Raw genomic sequence first — 16,799 nt, forward strand, 5'->3', positions numbered from 1 at the left:
TATTTATTTTTTGGTTACTTTTTATTTTTTTCCTGTTTAATTCTGATACTCAGAGTCCCCAGAGGCCTAGCACAATCTCTCCATAGTCTTTTGTACGAATATGCTCTAAAATTAGATAATGGTGATGGTTGCACAACTCCATAAATATATTTAAAAACACTGAATTGTATACTTTAAGTGGGTGAACTTTATGATATAGAAATAACCCAATAAGGTTTTTTAAAAAAGAATGATTGATCGATTGAATAAATCTTAAACTCATAGTCCCCATCCTTGACAAATCATAGGACTTTATCAAATGTTCAGCCAATTATGACTTTACACTTTCATTTGAAATTCTAGGTATTCTCAGAAATTAGACATACAAATACATTTTATATCCAAAGCAAAATATAAATTACTATTTTATTTTAACCATCAGAACAAACTTTATCCAATACACCAACTCAGCAGCATAGTGTAAATTCAAGAGAAGGGAAATATTGACTTGTTTCTTCCTATATTGGTAACTTACATTAAGCTCAATTAAACAACATATACCTAAGAGGTAAGGGATAACATGTCCAGGGTGGATTCCTTGCAGGCAGAGCTTCATAGAAACCTGTTTCGGCCAACTACATAAGAAATAAACCCTGGTCAGTCTCAAGGATTGGATCCTAGCACCTGATCTCACCTGGGAAGGAGCTGGTGCTTCCCTAGCTGAGCCGGCAGATTAGGGCTGGAGCCAAGGTTCTGCAGAGTCACACTACCTTGGATCTTAATTCCTTACTATGCCAGGGGAGGGGCTGATGCTATCCTATGCTTGCAGTTTAAAGCTCCATAGCCTAAGGGTCTCGGTTGGATTCCTCTCCCAGAGTCTAACATCTGGCCCCTAGAAGGCAATGGGCAACAGTGATTTGACACAAATACTATTGCACCCCATGCCCAGCTTGAGATTGTTCCAGAAGGCTTGGTGCCTTTCCAGCTTGGTCCTTTGCCATTTTGACATACCATTAGTATACCCTTATTCATCTTAAATATATTTCTAGAAAGACTACTGGAATGGAAAAAGATTTTAAACATTGTTCATTTTTTTTTTTAATTTTATTTATTTATTTTTGCTGTGTTGGGTCTTTGTTTCTGTGCGAGGGCTTTCTCTAGTTGTGGCAAGCGGGGGCCACTCTTCATCGCGGTGCGCGGGCCTCTCACCATCGTGGCCTCTCTTGTTGCAGAGCACAGGCTTCAGACGCGCAGGCTTAGTAGTTGTGGCTCACGGGCCTAGTTGCTCCGTGGCATGTGGGATCTTCCCAGACCAGGGCTCGAAGCCGTGTCCCCTGCATTAGCAGGCAGACTCTCAATCACTGTGCCACCAGGGAAGCCCTGTTCATTATTTTTAATTGAAGCACAGTATTGTGTTAGTTTCAGATATACAGCAAAGTGATCTAGTTATATATTTTTTTCAGATTTTTTTTCCCTCATGGGTTATTACAAGATATTGAATACAGTTCCCTGTGCTATACAGTAAATCCTTGTTGCTTATCTATTTTATGGATACTAGTTTGTAGAGTCAAATTTTCATATTTAGTTACTTTGTTAAAGAAAAAAAAATCCAAGATAGCTTTTTATCATATTGAGAAAACACAGATGTACGAATGTATGGTGTTGAACATTAAACATCACCTTGGAGTTACTGTCCAGCTATAAGTTACTTGACAATTACTTTCCCCCCCTTTTTTTTCCTTTTGGAAAAATTAAGTACTTCTGTTATTAATAACTGGTTAATAAACCTGGCACTTTGACTTAATTCTTCTGCTGAATTTCAGTAGCACTTAAAGTATATTCTCAACTCAAAAGTGTTTTTCTTGCTCTTCCAGAGCCTTGAATTTAGTATATTCTTTATCTCCTTGTCTGACAACGTGAGACAACAGTTCATAAAAGCAGTGGTGAGTACACATGACACAGATGGTGTGAAACCTAGGTTCTTCTTTGTTCACCTTATTTGAAAAAGCACTTCTAACAACAAGTCTCCTTGTTTTTTTAACTTTATTTGCATGACTCCTTGATTGATCCAACATGTTTTTAACAAAGTCCCGTTCCCTGGGGGCTGCATTACGATGGGTCTAGATGGTCCTCCTGAGACAGAAGCTGAAGTAAACCACACAGGAGGGGAGTAAACAGACGTATAGAATAAGCAGACTTCCACGGACCCTGGTCGACATGAAATCCTCCCTAAATGTCAACCAGGCTCAGACTTGTAAATCTAAAATAACCTCATGGGGAGAAACAGGTCGAACCTTTTTTGGCTAGGAATAGAGGTACTATTCCATGATTTAAGAAAAAGTTTATTCAGAAGTTGTACACTAAAGTTTTAGAAATGAATTAAGCATACCGATCTGTAAAGTGTCCATAAAGCACTGGAGATTCTGTTCTAGAAGAAATGAACTACTGTTTCCTGTTTACTGCATTCTGAGCACTTTAAAGAACAAAGTCAGCCAGTAAGATGGGCTGAGGGCACAGGTAAGGAGACGCTGGACATCAAAGAGCCTCTCACAGGGCTTCCCTGGTGGCGCAGTGGTTGAGAGTCCGCCTGCCTGCCGATGCAGGGGACACGGGTTCGTGCCCCGGTCTGGGAAGATCCCACATGCCGTGGAGTGGCTGGGCCCGTGAGCCATGGCCGCTGAGCCTGCGCGTCCGGAGCCTGTGCTCCGCAACGGGAGAGGCCCTCGTACCACAAAAAACAAACAACAACAGCAACAACAACAAAAGAGCCTCTCACAGTCTGTCAAGGCTCCCAGGATGATCCAGATTCTGGCCATATGATTGAGCCATTCCAACGCTAAATAGGTGGCTCATGGGCTCACCCATCACAGCAGTGAGATTTAGGGATGCTAAAATATGCTTTGAGAGGACAAACACCAAAGACTGCAGGGGATGCCCACCAGTCATTGCCTTGGTCCTCAAATCACACAACTAATGAGGGTGACTGCGGATTTGCTCAAAGCAATTTTTTTTTTTTTATGTTCTAGGTGTAAACAGTTTTTTGGGGTTTTTTTTTTAACATCTTTATTGGAGTATAATTGCTTTACAATGGTGTGTTAGTTTCTGCTTTGTAACAAAGTGAATCAGTTATACATATACATATGTTCCCATATTCCCTCCCTCTTGCGTCTCTCTCCCTCCCACCCTCCCTATCCCACCCCTCTAGGTGGTCACAAAGCACCGAGCTGATCTCCCTGTGCTATGTGGCTGCTTCCCACAAAGCAATTTTAAAAGACTAGTATAAAAAAAGGAAAGGGAGAATGATGCAAAACAAGCAACATCTTGACTCCTCTCAGATGACCAGGATCATCAGCAATTGTTAGCAAATATTTAAATGGAGCTTCCCAGAGTCATCACCCCAAACATGCTGTTGACTCTTTGTCTCTGTCACCTCTGCCTTGCTCCCCCACTAGGAGGCTGTGACACTTGTTTAGTTTGAAGGCTGACCCTATACAAATTTTCAAAAGAACACACGTTTGGTTTCCAGAACCCTACTTTGCACAGCCTATAATTCTGAAGGCAGACTCTTTGGTCCACAGGATAAAGGGGTTTCCCATACCTCACCGTGCGGGCTGTATTTAGACTGAAACCAGGTCCATGGATGGCATGCTCAGCGTCCATCCTTTTGGCTGGGGTGTTGCAGGACCAATTCCTTTTAGGTGCTGGATGGATTCCAGGAGATTCTCCTCTTTAAGCTCACTCTCCACGAAGGCATTTCTCTCAATGACTTGATTCAGCACTGCTCTGTCTTCCAGCGTAATGATTATGACATACTGCACTCTCTCCAATCATCACTTGTTTGTTCCTAGCTCCCTGACACATTTCTGTAGTTGTTCTTCAATCACTTTAGTCTATACAGTATCATCCTCTCATGCTCAGATCTCCTGGGAGCCTTCTGAATATTACACTTCAAACTTCCCTTTGGTCATGTCTACCTCCATATGGAGTCCATTATTTTTAGGCAGAAGGTCCCTGTTCCCAGTTTAATTTGTTCTAGCTGTGTCTCCAATCCAACTTCATTATGCTCAGCTCTCCTTTTGGAATCCTCGTAGTCACTACCCTCTGCTTACACGTCATAGCAGATCTTCCTAAAAGGCAGTGTCTTCCCCCCAGAGCACGAGTCCCCTTTAACAAACAACCAAAAAGCCCATATAAACCAAACACCACGAAAGAAGACATGCACTTCTTCATCTCACTGTTTCCCATTTAAAGGGACTTGTTTGATAACAGATAAGCATTGTTTTCAAAAACACAGAAGAAAGAATGTGCATGGTTACGGAGAAACAGTAAAGAGATAAATAGAGGAAATGAAAAAGCCCACCCAGAATTTACACAATGCCTTGTCTTTAGTAGTAAGTCTTCAAAGAAGATTTAAATAGATAGACTCTACATGAAATACTGACCATAGAAATAAAGTTAAAATTTTGCTTTGACTATAATCTGAGTTTCTACCATTTAAAAAATGCTATATATGCAAAATCTTATTGGTTGGTGACAAATACACTATATTAATAAAGCCCAAAGCTAGGTTATCTGTTTGTATATATAAGTCTACTAGATTACATTTTAGCTATAACAGATAAATCAATAGTTCTCAGCCCTGATTACATATTAGAATTACCTAGAGAGCTTTCTAAAAATATGCATGCCCAGGCTCACGCCAGACCGATGGAATCAGAATCCCAAGAAGTAGGCCTAAGCACAGTAAAAGATCAGTACAGTATATTATATTCTAAACTTGGGAAAGAGCTTACAGATCATTTAGACCAACTCTATCATTTTATAACTGAGAAACTAAAGCCCAGAGACTCCTGGTCCCCACCTGGTCAGTTGCACTGACACTTAGGGACTGAGCCAGGCCTAGAACCTAAAACTCTGTGTCCATCCACGCTCCTTCTTTCACCCTGACTCATTCGTTTGTTAATATATTCATTCAGGAAATATTATGAGAGCCCATTATTGTTCAGCCCTAGATAATAACACCTACTGCCGTTATGGAACATTGCTGGAAAGAATCCAAATGTCCACCAACCAGTGAGCAGATAAACAATACAATGAAATAATATTCTACAATAAAAAGAAATAAACTACTGATACAATCAACAAAGTAGACGAATCTTAAAAACACTCTGCTAAGTGAAAGAAGCCTGGTGCAAAAGACCATGTTTATATGATTACATTTATATAAAATGCCCACAAAAGGCAAATCTGCAGTGACAGAAAGTAGATTAGAGGTTTCCTGGGGCTTGGAATAGGAGCAGGGGTTGGCTGAGAATGGACAGGAAGGATCTTATACAGGGTGATGAAAATGTTCTAAAACTGGAGTGTGGTGATGGTTGCACAACTCAATAAATTCACTAAAAATCATTAAGTTGTTCACTTACAATGGGTAGTTTTATGGCCTGTAAATTATCTCAATAAAACTTAAAAAAAACCTGCTGTCATTTATTAAATACTATATTTTTAACACACAATTTACAATGAATGATACAATATATAAGACTCTTTAGTTATTATACTTCAGTATGACTTGCCATTTCTTACAAAATCCACTATCAGTTTTTATAATTATTTCACCAACAATAGTATCACAAATTCAAACAATAAATAAATGCTTGATTTCTCTCTAATACAGCAAGGAAGTTGCTCACGTTATTGACCAAGAGTGTAGTTCTGACATGAATGTTGGTGGAGATTTTGTTTACATTAAGGACAAAAGTGAAACAATGAAGATGTATGCCAAAACTTCACTTGTTTTTCAATGATGTAAGCAACTTTTTTGCTGAAATGATAGCTGTCAAAAAATGAAAGAAGGGCTTCCCTGGTGGCGCAGTGGTTGAGAGTCCACCTGCCGATGCAGGGGACGTGGGTTCATGCCCCAGTCCGGGAGGATCCCACATGCCGCGGAGCGGCTGGACCCGTGAGGCTGGGCCCGTGAGCCATGGTCGCTAAGCCTGCGCGTGCGGAGCCTGTGCTCCGCAACGGGAGAGGCCACAACAGTGAGAGGCCCGCGTATCGCAAAAAAAAAAAAAAAAAAAAAAAAAAAAAGAATATTTCCTCGGTTGGGGGGAGGGGGTATTGACACTGTGACAGCCCCAGACATGAAACATTTTAAGTTTAATCTTCATTAACATTTTTACTATTACTTTCTTAAGTCTGGAGACAACCAACAATAATTCAAGCCCTGCTTTGTAGCATTTGACAATTTCCATGGTGTAAATATTCCCACCATGGCTGGTTTCAAGCTACCAACATACCACTGAATGCAGAGTTGGGAAGAAATATGCAGTATCATACCACTGAACAGTATTTCCACATACAGATACAATAGACATAAATAATCTTATCAGCAGAGCTAAGAATAAAACAATTAGAAAGAGATGAGTTTCAAGTTTTTTAGCCTTTGTTTCTAACATAATTTAACTGTAAATTTATGGAATTTAATTTTTAAACGAATTCGTGAAATCTTAACAGTGGGCACTCATCAACTGGCTCTAGCACACAACCAACAGACTGCCCGTTTTACCAGTGAGAAAACTGAAGCTCAGAGAGGCAGTCACTAAGTAGCCCTGGTCACACAGCACAGTGCCACCCAGGTCGGTCTAATTCCAAACCTTCTCCCTTCCACCGTGCCTCTCCTTCAAATGTAGCTGGTGACCGACCCACACATCAACACCCAAACACTAACGTCAATGGACTGGTCATTTGTTGGATAACCATTGCTTTCCTTTCCAATAGGTGGAATGGGAACTGTGACCAGGGCAGGAGGAAGAAATAAAAGAAAAGAGCACATCTACCCGACAGTTTTGCTCAGAACATGGCAGGATCCGACCCGTCCCGAGACTTGGCTGAGTCAAGATTCAGCAACCAGCCATCGTGTGACAACTGGTAGAAATGATAGATCATTGTGTGGGTTTTTTTTTTTTTTTTTAACATTTGTCATTCAGTATTCCTTTTCACACATTTTCACTATAGTTACTGAAAACGTTAAAGACTTACCTTAGAGGTCACAGCAAAGGCTGATATTAAAAATCAAATAAGTTTCCAAGAGAGAAAAAGGTTTCAGGAGTAAATCATTTAGTTCTCCACACAAATACTCCTTGGCCCCCGGTCTGGTCCACTCCTCCACGGTACCATTTTCAAATAGGCCGCCTCTGCCTTCCTTGACTGCTAACTACTGGGGCCCGGTTGTGACACTGCCACATCCCAGCATCACATCTCCCTTTTCAGTCAGCTTTTCAGTCAGCTTTTCCGTCAGAAGTATTTTAATGAGCGTCCTGACGCCACATAAGATTGCTCAGGAACAATCTGAATTTACATTGTGGAGTTCCAGTACAAAAGTGCTTTGAAACGTTTTAGGCAGAGTAGGTTCCAGGCAAAAGCGCTGTCCCGTCAAGCACCTCAAGACCTCAAGCGCGCTCAGCAAACCGGCGGGCGCCGGCGGTGACCGCGCGGCGCAGCATCTCCCGCCAGAGCCCACAGCACATGCGCAGTCAGACCCTCCGGCGGCCGCTCAGCTCCTCCCCTCGGAGACGCCGGGTTCCCTGAAAGGGACAGAACGTAGAGACGCTCAAGCGCGGGCTGCAGCCGCGCAGGCGCAGTCGGGGCGCCGTCGCTGAGCCAGCTACTTTTCCTCTCGCGGGTGCCGGGTCGTTGGTTTGCCAAGTGCAGTTGGGCCCGGCAGGTGCTGAAGGGTTGGGGTCGTGGACCCCCGCCAGGTCTCAGCAGCACGGAGGTGCAGGCTGTCGCCGAGGGCGCGGGGCTGGGCGCCGCTAGCGGTGCGCTCCGCCCCGGGGCCCCCGCCCCTGCCCCCGGCCAGGCCCGGCCTCCAGCCCCCGTCCCAGCCGCGGCCTCGCAGTTCACCCTGCTGGTGATGCGCCCCTGTGGAGGGCCGGACGAGGCTGCGGCCGAGGGCGTCCTGCGGCAGGTTCCGGCCCTGGGGGGCAGCGCAGGGGCGGGCAAGCCCGTTCGGTACCTGTGCGAAGTGGCTGGGGATGGCGAGGAGGAGGCGGGGGAAGACGAGACAGACCTGCTGGACACTTCGGACCCCCCTGGGGGAGGCGAGAGCACGGCTAGTTTGGAGGATCTGGAGGACGAGGAGACCCACTCTGGGGGAGAGGGCGGCAGTGGTGGAGCCCGGAGACGGGGCAGCGGCGGGGGCAGCATGAGCAAGACCTGCACCTACGAGGGCTGCAGCGAGACCACGAGCCAGGTGGCCAAGCAGCGCAAGCCGTGGATGTGCAAGAAACACCGCAACAAGATGTACAAGGATAAGTACAAGAAGAAGAAAAGCGACCAGGCCCTGAACTGCGGTGGGGCCGCCCAGGCTGGCAGCGCAGGAAATGTCAAACTTGAGGTATCGGCTGGGGTCTGGGGGAGTGGGAGGTGGAAAAAGAAACCCCACTCTGGCCGCAGACCGCATCTCCAGCGCCTACCTACCGCCTCCCAAATGGGCCAGGTTGCTGTGGCTGGACTTGTGGCTGAGAGTTAATGAGTGCTTGCCCTCAACTACAGTTTATACAAACAAATGCAAAGCCTGAACGGTTCTGGTGCATCCTTTTGAGAGATGAATAAATCTCAATGAAAATGATGTGACATGTCAGCAAAGCTGTCGTTTCGGAGATCTGGGATATGGGCTGGAAGGGCAGATAGTAAATGATTGACCTCATTCATCACTAGAGGAGCAGGCAAAGAGACTTAGGAACCTGCGTGAAATTGGTACTTGGGAGAAGATAATCTCTTCCTGTTTTCACTACCGTATTCTCGGTATCCTTTTCTTAGTATACTTATTCTTAGTACCCTGTTCTCAGTACCCCTGTTAAGAGTACGCTTTTAGTGTTCTTAGTGTTATTTTCTCAGTTAAACCTATTCTCAGTTCTCTGTTCTTAGTCCTCTGTTCTTAGTACTCCTGTGTTCTCAGTGTCCTGTTCTCAGTTGATTTTGTTCTTAGTATTCCAATTATCAGTAAATAAGCCACTTATTACAGAATGAAATAAATAGTCATTTGTCCCTCCGTCCCAAACGTACCCATTCACTTCAGAATTCTTTACAGAGAGAGGAGATAATAATACTTCTTTTCAAGAAGGAAGTATTTTACCTGTAGCAACTTTCTTTTTTTAATTGCCCAGCATTTACATCTACAGTTTGAGGGAAATGTACAAAAGGCAAATAGATACTGAATTCGAATCTCTCCCTCCACCCCCCCCAAAAGAACCTTAATAATTTTCCTATTCTAAAATAATTTGCATGATTTTCTTAGGGAAGAGAATTAATTGCTATAAGCAACAAATAATAGCCATTTATCTTACAGTATGGGACACTTTACCAGTTCTGAGGAATCAAGAGCTGTAAGTCTTTGTTGAACTGAGTGTAAAGAAAATTACTAACAGGGACAGGCAGGATACATTAAGGGCCAACTGTACAGTGGTGCTTTAGTAGTGGAGAGGATAGATCATTGTAGGCTGAGATATTCTAGAAAGGCTTCGCAAAGAAAATACAACTCAGTATAAGCCAGAAAGGACGGCTAATAGTATGTGCTTAATCAGCTAAGTTTCTTAATGTGCCAGGCACTGTGCTAAACTGTAAATGGAGCCTCACACCCTTCAGCAATGAGATAAGTACTATATTTTACATACGTGGAACTGAGGCACAGAGAGGTTAAGTAACTTGGCCTAGGTCATGCAGCCAGCAGGTACTCAAACCCAAGCAATCTGGTTCTAGAGCCTTCATTCTTATCCCCACACTATACTGCGTCCCTAGAATTTTGGTGATGAAAAGAAAGAGAATACATTTTAGTAAAGGAAGGGAAGCGGGAATACAGAAGGCACTTTTGGGAAGGCAGCAAGGGGACCATTCTAGCTAAAGCAGGATATTTATGTGGAAAATTCACAAAAGATAAATTTAAGAGTTTGAAGCCAATTTTTGTATGATGTTGAATGCCAGGCAATGGATTTTGAATTCGGAGTCTTCAAAAGAAAGTTCCTAGTTAGGAAGTAACAGGGGCTCCTACTCTGATGGGGTGGATTAAAGTCAAGAGCCTATAGATTTAGAGATGTTTTAGGAGATGATTATAGTAGGACTGGTAGGTGGTGATGGGGTCTTCTGCCATACTGTGAGCGGCAAGATTAGAAATTAAGATATTTAAAAATCAGTATTTCTTACACAAATCAAGGTTAAATGAGAAACAAATGTGTATAATATTTAGTCAATGTATCTAAAAATTATGCTGTGTGAGAGACACATAAAGGAACCAGGGATGAAAGAACTGACCTGTGGGATTGATCATTATCATTAGATATCTAAAAGGCTATCATTTGGACGAAGCAGTAGACTTATTTTGCATAGTTCTGAAGTAACTAGGACTCTTAGGTGAAAATCACAGGGGTTATGTGTTTCAGCTCAACCTAAGTAAACGCTCCCTACATGTTAGATATTCAAAACCAAATAGGATGCCTCAAAAGTTGGTAACTCCTTAGGACAAAAAGTGTTGAAAATTTTTGAAAAGGGAATTCCAACACTTGTAGAAGTTTGAACTAGATGACGCAAGTTTATTTTCACTACAAGCTTCTGTGATTTTGTGTTACTAACATTCAGAATGTACACAGTGCTGTGTGTGAGGTTGTGAGAATGCAGGGTATTCCACCATCAATTTCGGCATCCCATTTCTTGTGCAATAAAAATGAAGCACAGTCCCGTAAGTAGTTAATCCTATGGGGAGAGAGGAAGGAAAAAATTATTTTTGTTTTCTCTGGGTATTAGATTCCTCTTTTTACAGTTTTTTATATTGTGAGGCTTAAAATGTTACGGGATTGAACATTTTTTTTAACATCAGATTGATAAACTTCTCATAGTGAAAGAGATAAAGAAAGGGAGTATTTTAATAGACAACTCAGAGGACATTAGAAAGAAGGTCAAGAGAAAAAAAAAGCTTCAATAATAACCAAAATGAAGAGCAGAATAAGAGTGAATTCATACGTGGCATGGCTTATGTGACTTTATATTTGGTCAGAATTTTTGGATGTGGTCAGTATTGTATCATGGTTTTATAAGAGTCAGAATGTTTCAGTGAACTAACATTTTGTTAGCCAGGAAAATTGTATTTAAGATTTTATCAGGTCAGTGGTGATACATAGTTGGTAGTAAGCACTGCTGATTTTGTTTGAGGAATGATGTCTCAAAGAGTATGGTGTCATTTTAGGACTTGCCTGTTTTGTCTACACCAGTGGCAGGAGATTACTTGTACCAGTGCTTTCCAGTCTTTTCAAAGCCAGTTTGTCATTTTTCTCCTGGTGACTTCCAAAGTTTGAAATCTTTGTGTATCAGTTGTCTTTGAGCAATATTTTACTCCCCTTCTCCATTTTTTTGCTGTTGTTAATTTGTTTGTTGTTGTTTTGTTGGGCAAAAAACTATCAAGAGTGTTTCATTAGCACTACATGAATGGCCTTTGAGTTCATGTATTCAAAGGCAGGCAAACTTTGGTTTGGCCTGGATAGCTTTATCTGAGGAGGATGTTCAGTTTACACTTGGCACTTTTTTGTAATATTGAAAATCGCTCACAAATATTAAAATAGGCCCCCTTCCCGTACCCTGCCCCATTATTGATTTTTGAGACCTTCTGGAGACAGAAGATCCCAGGTTGGAAGTCCTGGAGGGAGAGGGAGTGAGGCATGTTACATAAAATTAACTGCCAACACTTTGCCTAATGACTTAAAGAGGGACTTTCTCAAAGGCTCCCAGGAACTGGGCGAGAAGGAAGAGAAGCAAAGACCTGTTCATTACATCATTGAAATGCCTCTAATCATGGATTATTATATCAACATTTAATCCTATTTGCATTTTTATCTTTGATCCCAGGAAAGTGCAGATAATATACTCTCCATTGTTAAACAGAGAACAGGATCTTTTGGGGATCGACCTGCAAGACCTACTCTTTTAGAACAAGTGTTAAATCAGAAAAGACTGGTAAATATCTGTTTGTAAAGTAGTTACAAATCTAACAAAAGTTGTTTGTTATAAATGGAACTATTTAGCTTTTGAGATCTTAAAATTTGTTAAACTGGTCATCAGAATAGAATTGTGCCTCTTGCCAGTACACGTTGGAATCTCATAAAGACAAAAGTACAAAGAAAATACAGTTTCACTACATAAAAATGAATATTGTAGTTAAAAATGGTGGTAAAAATAAAAATGCAAACTTGAAAATAACATATAGGAAAAACATTTGCAACAAATATGTAAAAGACTGTGGTTGGTATGGTTGACATTTTTATCACACAGATAGGTGAGGAAAAAATTTTGACCTCAATACATTGCAAAAAATATAAACAGAAAAAAGCAGAATGCTTCCCTTATATGATATGGAAAGATATTTCATATCAGTAAAAATCACACAATAAACAGGACAATAAGTGAAAATTATTTAAATGATAACACACAGTGATGTTGAGGGTTCCATGAAAGGACTCATTCTGCTGATGGCATCTTGTATTAGTACAGCACTTTAGAAAGCAGCTGGGCGGTCTGTATCAGGAGTCCTTAAAATGGTCATCCCTTCACTCAGAAATCATACTTACTGTGAAGACATTCTCAGGAAACAAATCCTAAATATAGATAAATTAAGCATAAGGATATTTGCCAGAAATGTATTTATCACAAACAGTAAAATGGTAGTTTAAACAACCTCAATGTCCAACAGTCTCATAACAGCTAAGTAGACTTTAGTACATTTACTTAATAAAGGTTGGGCAGTCTTTATAAATAAATTTTAAAGAAAAGTAATAAATAGGAAATATAATATGCTGTAATATTAAATTTTAAAAATCAGTATTTAATGATAATGTTTCCACCTTATTTGGTTTATCTTGTTCACTTTATTAGGTTCAAGGTTTTTTTACCTTCATCAATTTATATTTTAATAAAAATATATTAGCCATAGTCTATTATATTTGTCATATGAGTATAACTATATTTAAAAATGGTGAGTGTATAAAACTGTTTTGGTTGTTTCAGAACAGTTGTATTTCTTTTCTGAAATTTTGGTAATGTGCTAATATTACTCTTATTATACATGTATACCTATATATACACACACATACCTATACACACAGACACACACCATTTTTAATTTCTCAGAAAGACTTAGTCAACTAGTGGGAGGAGCTTGGGTTCCAGTACTAGTCATACATGTATGTGTTTCTAAACTGGCATTTAACCATGTTCACATGGTATGCCTTTTCATTTCCTTTTTTTTCCTTGCTGTAATCCAGTGCTGTTCTTGGCTCTTATGTTTCGTAAAGGGTATATACATGCTGGCATATCATAAAGGCATTTCTTTTGTGTGCAAAATCACCAATAAGATCAGGCTTCACCCGTGAGTTTTAGGTTTTAGTATTTGATGTATGACATCAAATTTTATTATTATTAGTTTGCAGTTTAATTGCAGTACATCAGATGCAGAAGTGAATTCAATTTAGGCATGTTTCGTTTCGTAAGCATATTGTATCTTGTGTAAGGATACAGAAGAGTAATTTTATAGCATGAATATGATCTAATCCCATAAAAATAATGCTATTAATAAATATATTTTTTATTTTTCCTTTTTAAGTCATTACTAAGAAGTCCAGAAGTGGTGCAGTTTTTACAGAAACAGCAACAGCTATTAAATCAGCAAGTTTTGGAGCAAAGACAACAGCAGTTTCCAGGAACATCAGTGTGAGCGAATTTATCAAGAAGTCCTACACATTTTTTATCGTATTGTAGTGGATGGACATATTTTTATACTAAAGATAAATGGGGTAAGGTTTGCCAGTAGAAGGTAAACAGTCATTTTCCTGTGACTGTATGTGTGCATTTGGGGACAAATAAGTATTGCACATTGTGCATCTAATCCTTTCAGATCACTGTGGATTTGAAGAAATCAGCTTATCTTTCCAAAGTAATATTTAATTACAAAGTTTTTTTAAACAAAATGTTTCTCTTCAGTCATTGTTACTGAAGGTAATGAAGCAGTTGCTTTCTGTGGAAGTCACGAAGTTAATAGATATTAATCTTGAATCATCTAACTCAGTGATTCTCATCAAGGGGCAGTTGGAAACATATGGGTATGTTTTTGCTTGTCACGGCGACCTTGAAAACTGCTGGTTTTTAGTGAATGGAACAGGAATGCTAGGTGTCTGGAATGGTCCTCCACAACTAAGCATTATGTTACACGCAATGCCAATAATCCCCCTGTTAAGAAACACTGAGAGCTACTTGTGATGATAAAATGTAGTTGGGGCACCTAGAACTGGGTTCTCGTAATAACCTTTTCTTTGCACTTAAGACTGGAGCTGTCAAAGAGTTAAGCATATTTTCTCTGTATAAGGAAAGTGATCATTGTTAAATAGCTGTGAGATTAGGATGTGCATCTCCTTTCAGAGATGTGCTGGTAAAACCCGAGAGGGATTAACCAAGTACCCTGGAATGAGTGCATCTCCTGAAGTTGGCTTCTCTACTTCTTGTTACCTATTAGTGTTGATCTCATTTAAAACAGACACTCTTGTGTGTTGAATTTGTGAACAGTACAAATGTACCTCATCCCACCAACGTCAGGACAAAATTACTTTTTTATACTCATTTCTTTTTAAAAAAGAGATCCTGAATGTAAGAATAATACTCCAGCATTTTGTCAGTGTTTTTCAAAATTGAGCTATTTTAAGATTGTGTTATTCCTAAGTAATGTTCAAAGAGTGATGGGTAATCTGGATAGATACTTTTTTCTTGTATTTTCTCCTAGGAAAACTTAAAAGGCAAAGCTTACCAATAAGAGTATCAAATCAAATGTCAAGAAAGTATTTCCAGTGTTAGGACAATAAATGCATGTGCCTCAAGTTAAACTGTGCAAAAATTTGTTAGTTTCTTGGGTTTTAAGCTCTGCAATATATATCAAGTTAAACTTAGTCATGGCTGTTCTAAGATGTACTTAAGGAGAGAAGGAATCTTTATGTTCATTTTTTATGTTTTATACCTGCATATCTGTGCAAAAATGCTCTTACCAGAATTATTCATTAAAGTCCAGTTATTGACCTTTGAGTTGTCTGAGTCACTTATTCTATTCTTTAGTTGCTCCGCACCGGATGCAGAGGAATTCATTTCCATTTGTTATTAACTGTTAGCTTGTTTTCTTACTTATGGTGTTGGGAGCTTTATTGAATCCCTAGAGTATAAGTTAACTTTTGTAGTAAAAAGAAAACAAAAAACCCCAGCTTATCCTTCTTCAAATGGAACACGAGGATTAGGAAAGGAGGGAAAGTAATAGGCCAGTGAGAGCTGAATTAAAAGAAAAGGAACTGAATTTATTTATATATATATATTATATACATAATATATATTATAGAAAATAATGTTTTTATATATTTAGGGTAGATTTATTGCAATGTGTCCCCAACTTTTTTATCCCTGCATATATTTATGACTCTTGTCATGTGACTTTGCTGTTCCTCCCATGGAGAGGTTGAGTTTATTTACCCCTTAAATCTGGAGGACTGGCCCTGTGACTTGTTTTGGCCAATAGAATACAGAGGAAATAATAACATGGCAGCTCTGAGTAGACAGACTTCCAAAGGTTTTGAACACTTCGGCTAGTCCGTTTAGAATGCTACACAGCTGCCATGGTAACAAACCCAGACCAGCACAGCCTGCAGGATAATGAGACACATGGCCCAGTCACCTCTGTTGTACCAGCCAATAGCCAGTAAACAGCCAGATATGTGAGTGAGGCTGTGCTAGACTAGCTATGCCCCAGCCAGCCTGCCAGCTGACTGCAGGTGCATTTGATCTGGTCCAGACTGGCAGAACCACCCAGCTGACCTGTAGACTTGTGGGCAAGAATAGTTATGATTGTAAGCCACAGAGTTGTGGGATGGTTTGTTATGCAGCATTCTTGAAACAGTAGGTAACTGATACACCTAACTGTATAGTTGTTTCTGTGTAACAAATCACCCCAAAATTTAGTGGCTTGAAAACAGCAATTTATTATTATTTCTCACAGTTCTGTATATGATTACTATGGTTTTAAATAACTGCAAAAGCTTTCAAGGTAGGTGTGGTAGACTGCACTTTCCAAAGATGGCCACAACAAAGTCTCCCATCCCACATGCTCTTATGTGATGTGGCCCATTAAGAACTAGATTTTATTTTTCTGCCCCCTTGAATTTGAGCAGGCCCTGTGACTGCTCTAACCACATGACAAAGTGATGTGATGCTAGTTGATTTGAGTCTAGAGGAAAGGAGATATAGTAAGTGTAGATATGGTATATTTGCAGTAATAACGTAAAGGCATTCACACCTTGCATTTTCCAGCAAAGTCATCTGCTATTGTAGACTTGGGGAAAGGAGCAGAGAGAAGTCATCTGCTAATATGGAGCGGGGGAGTTGCTAAGAGGCTGTAGGAAAAGGCAAAATTAGAAAGACACTGAAGTCAGTGAGAAAGATGGCTAGTAGCTAGTAGCCTGCTAATAGTCCCCTGATAACTTTTTTCCTTCTTTCATAATAATAGAAGTTTTGGTTGGGAATGTACCCACCCAGCAATACAGCCGATTCTCACATAATGTCATGTGAAAGAATCCACACACAAATGATGTGTGGATGATTCAATTTGTATAAAGTACAGAAGCAGGTGAAACTATTACTCTTAGAACACAGAGGAGTGGTTTCCCTTTGGGTGGGGAGAGAGCCTAGAAGGAGGCATGAGGAAGCTTCAGGGGTTCTGGTGATGCTCTTGTTTTGTCCTGGATGCTGGTTAT

The 16,799-nt window shown here is 40.3% G+C and overlaps 1 protein-coding gene across 1 annotated transcript; it reads left to right on the forward strand.

Moving 5' to 3' along the window:
* The first annotated feature begins 6,835 nt into the window (after positions 1 to 6,835).
* RFXAP (regulatory factor X associated protein) lies at positions 6,836 to 15,068 on the forward strand. Its single transcript, XM_060079754.1, has 5 exons — positions 6,836 to 6,896; positions 7,378 to 7,552; positions 7,606 to 8,374; positions 11,872 to 11,979; positions 13,622 to 15,068. The coding sequence occupies exons 1-5, from the start codon at positions 6,836 to 6,838 to the stop codon at positions 13,730 to 13,732; spliced, it is 1,224 nt and encodes a 407-aa protein (XP_059935737.1). The 3' UTR covers positions 13,733 to 15,068.
* Positions 15,069 to 16,799: the final 1,731 nt, after the last annotated feature.

The sequence above is a fragment of the Mesoplodon densirostris genome, chromosome 17 (genome assembly GCF_025265405.1).
Source record: "Mesoplodon densirostris isolate mMesDen1 chromosome 17, mMesDen1 primary haplotype, whole genome shotgun sequence".
NCBI lineage: Eukaryota > Metazoa > Chordata > Mammalia > Artiodactyla > Ziphiidae > Mesoplodon > Mesoplodon densirostris.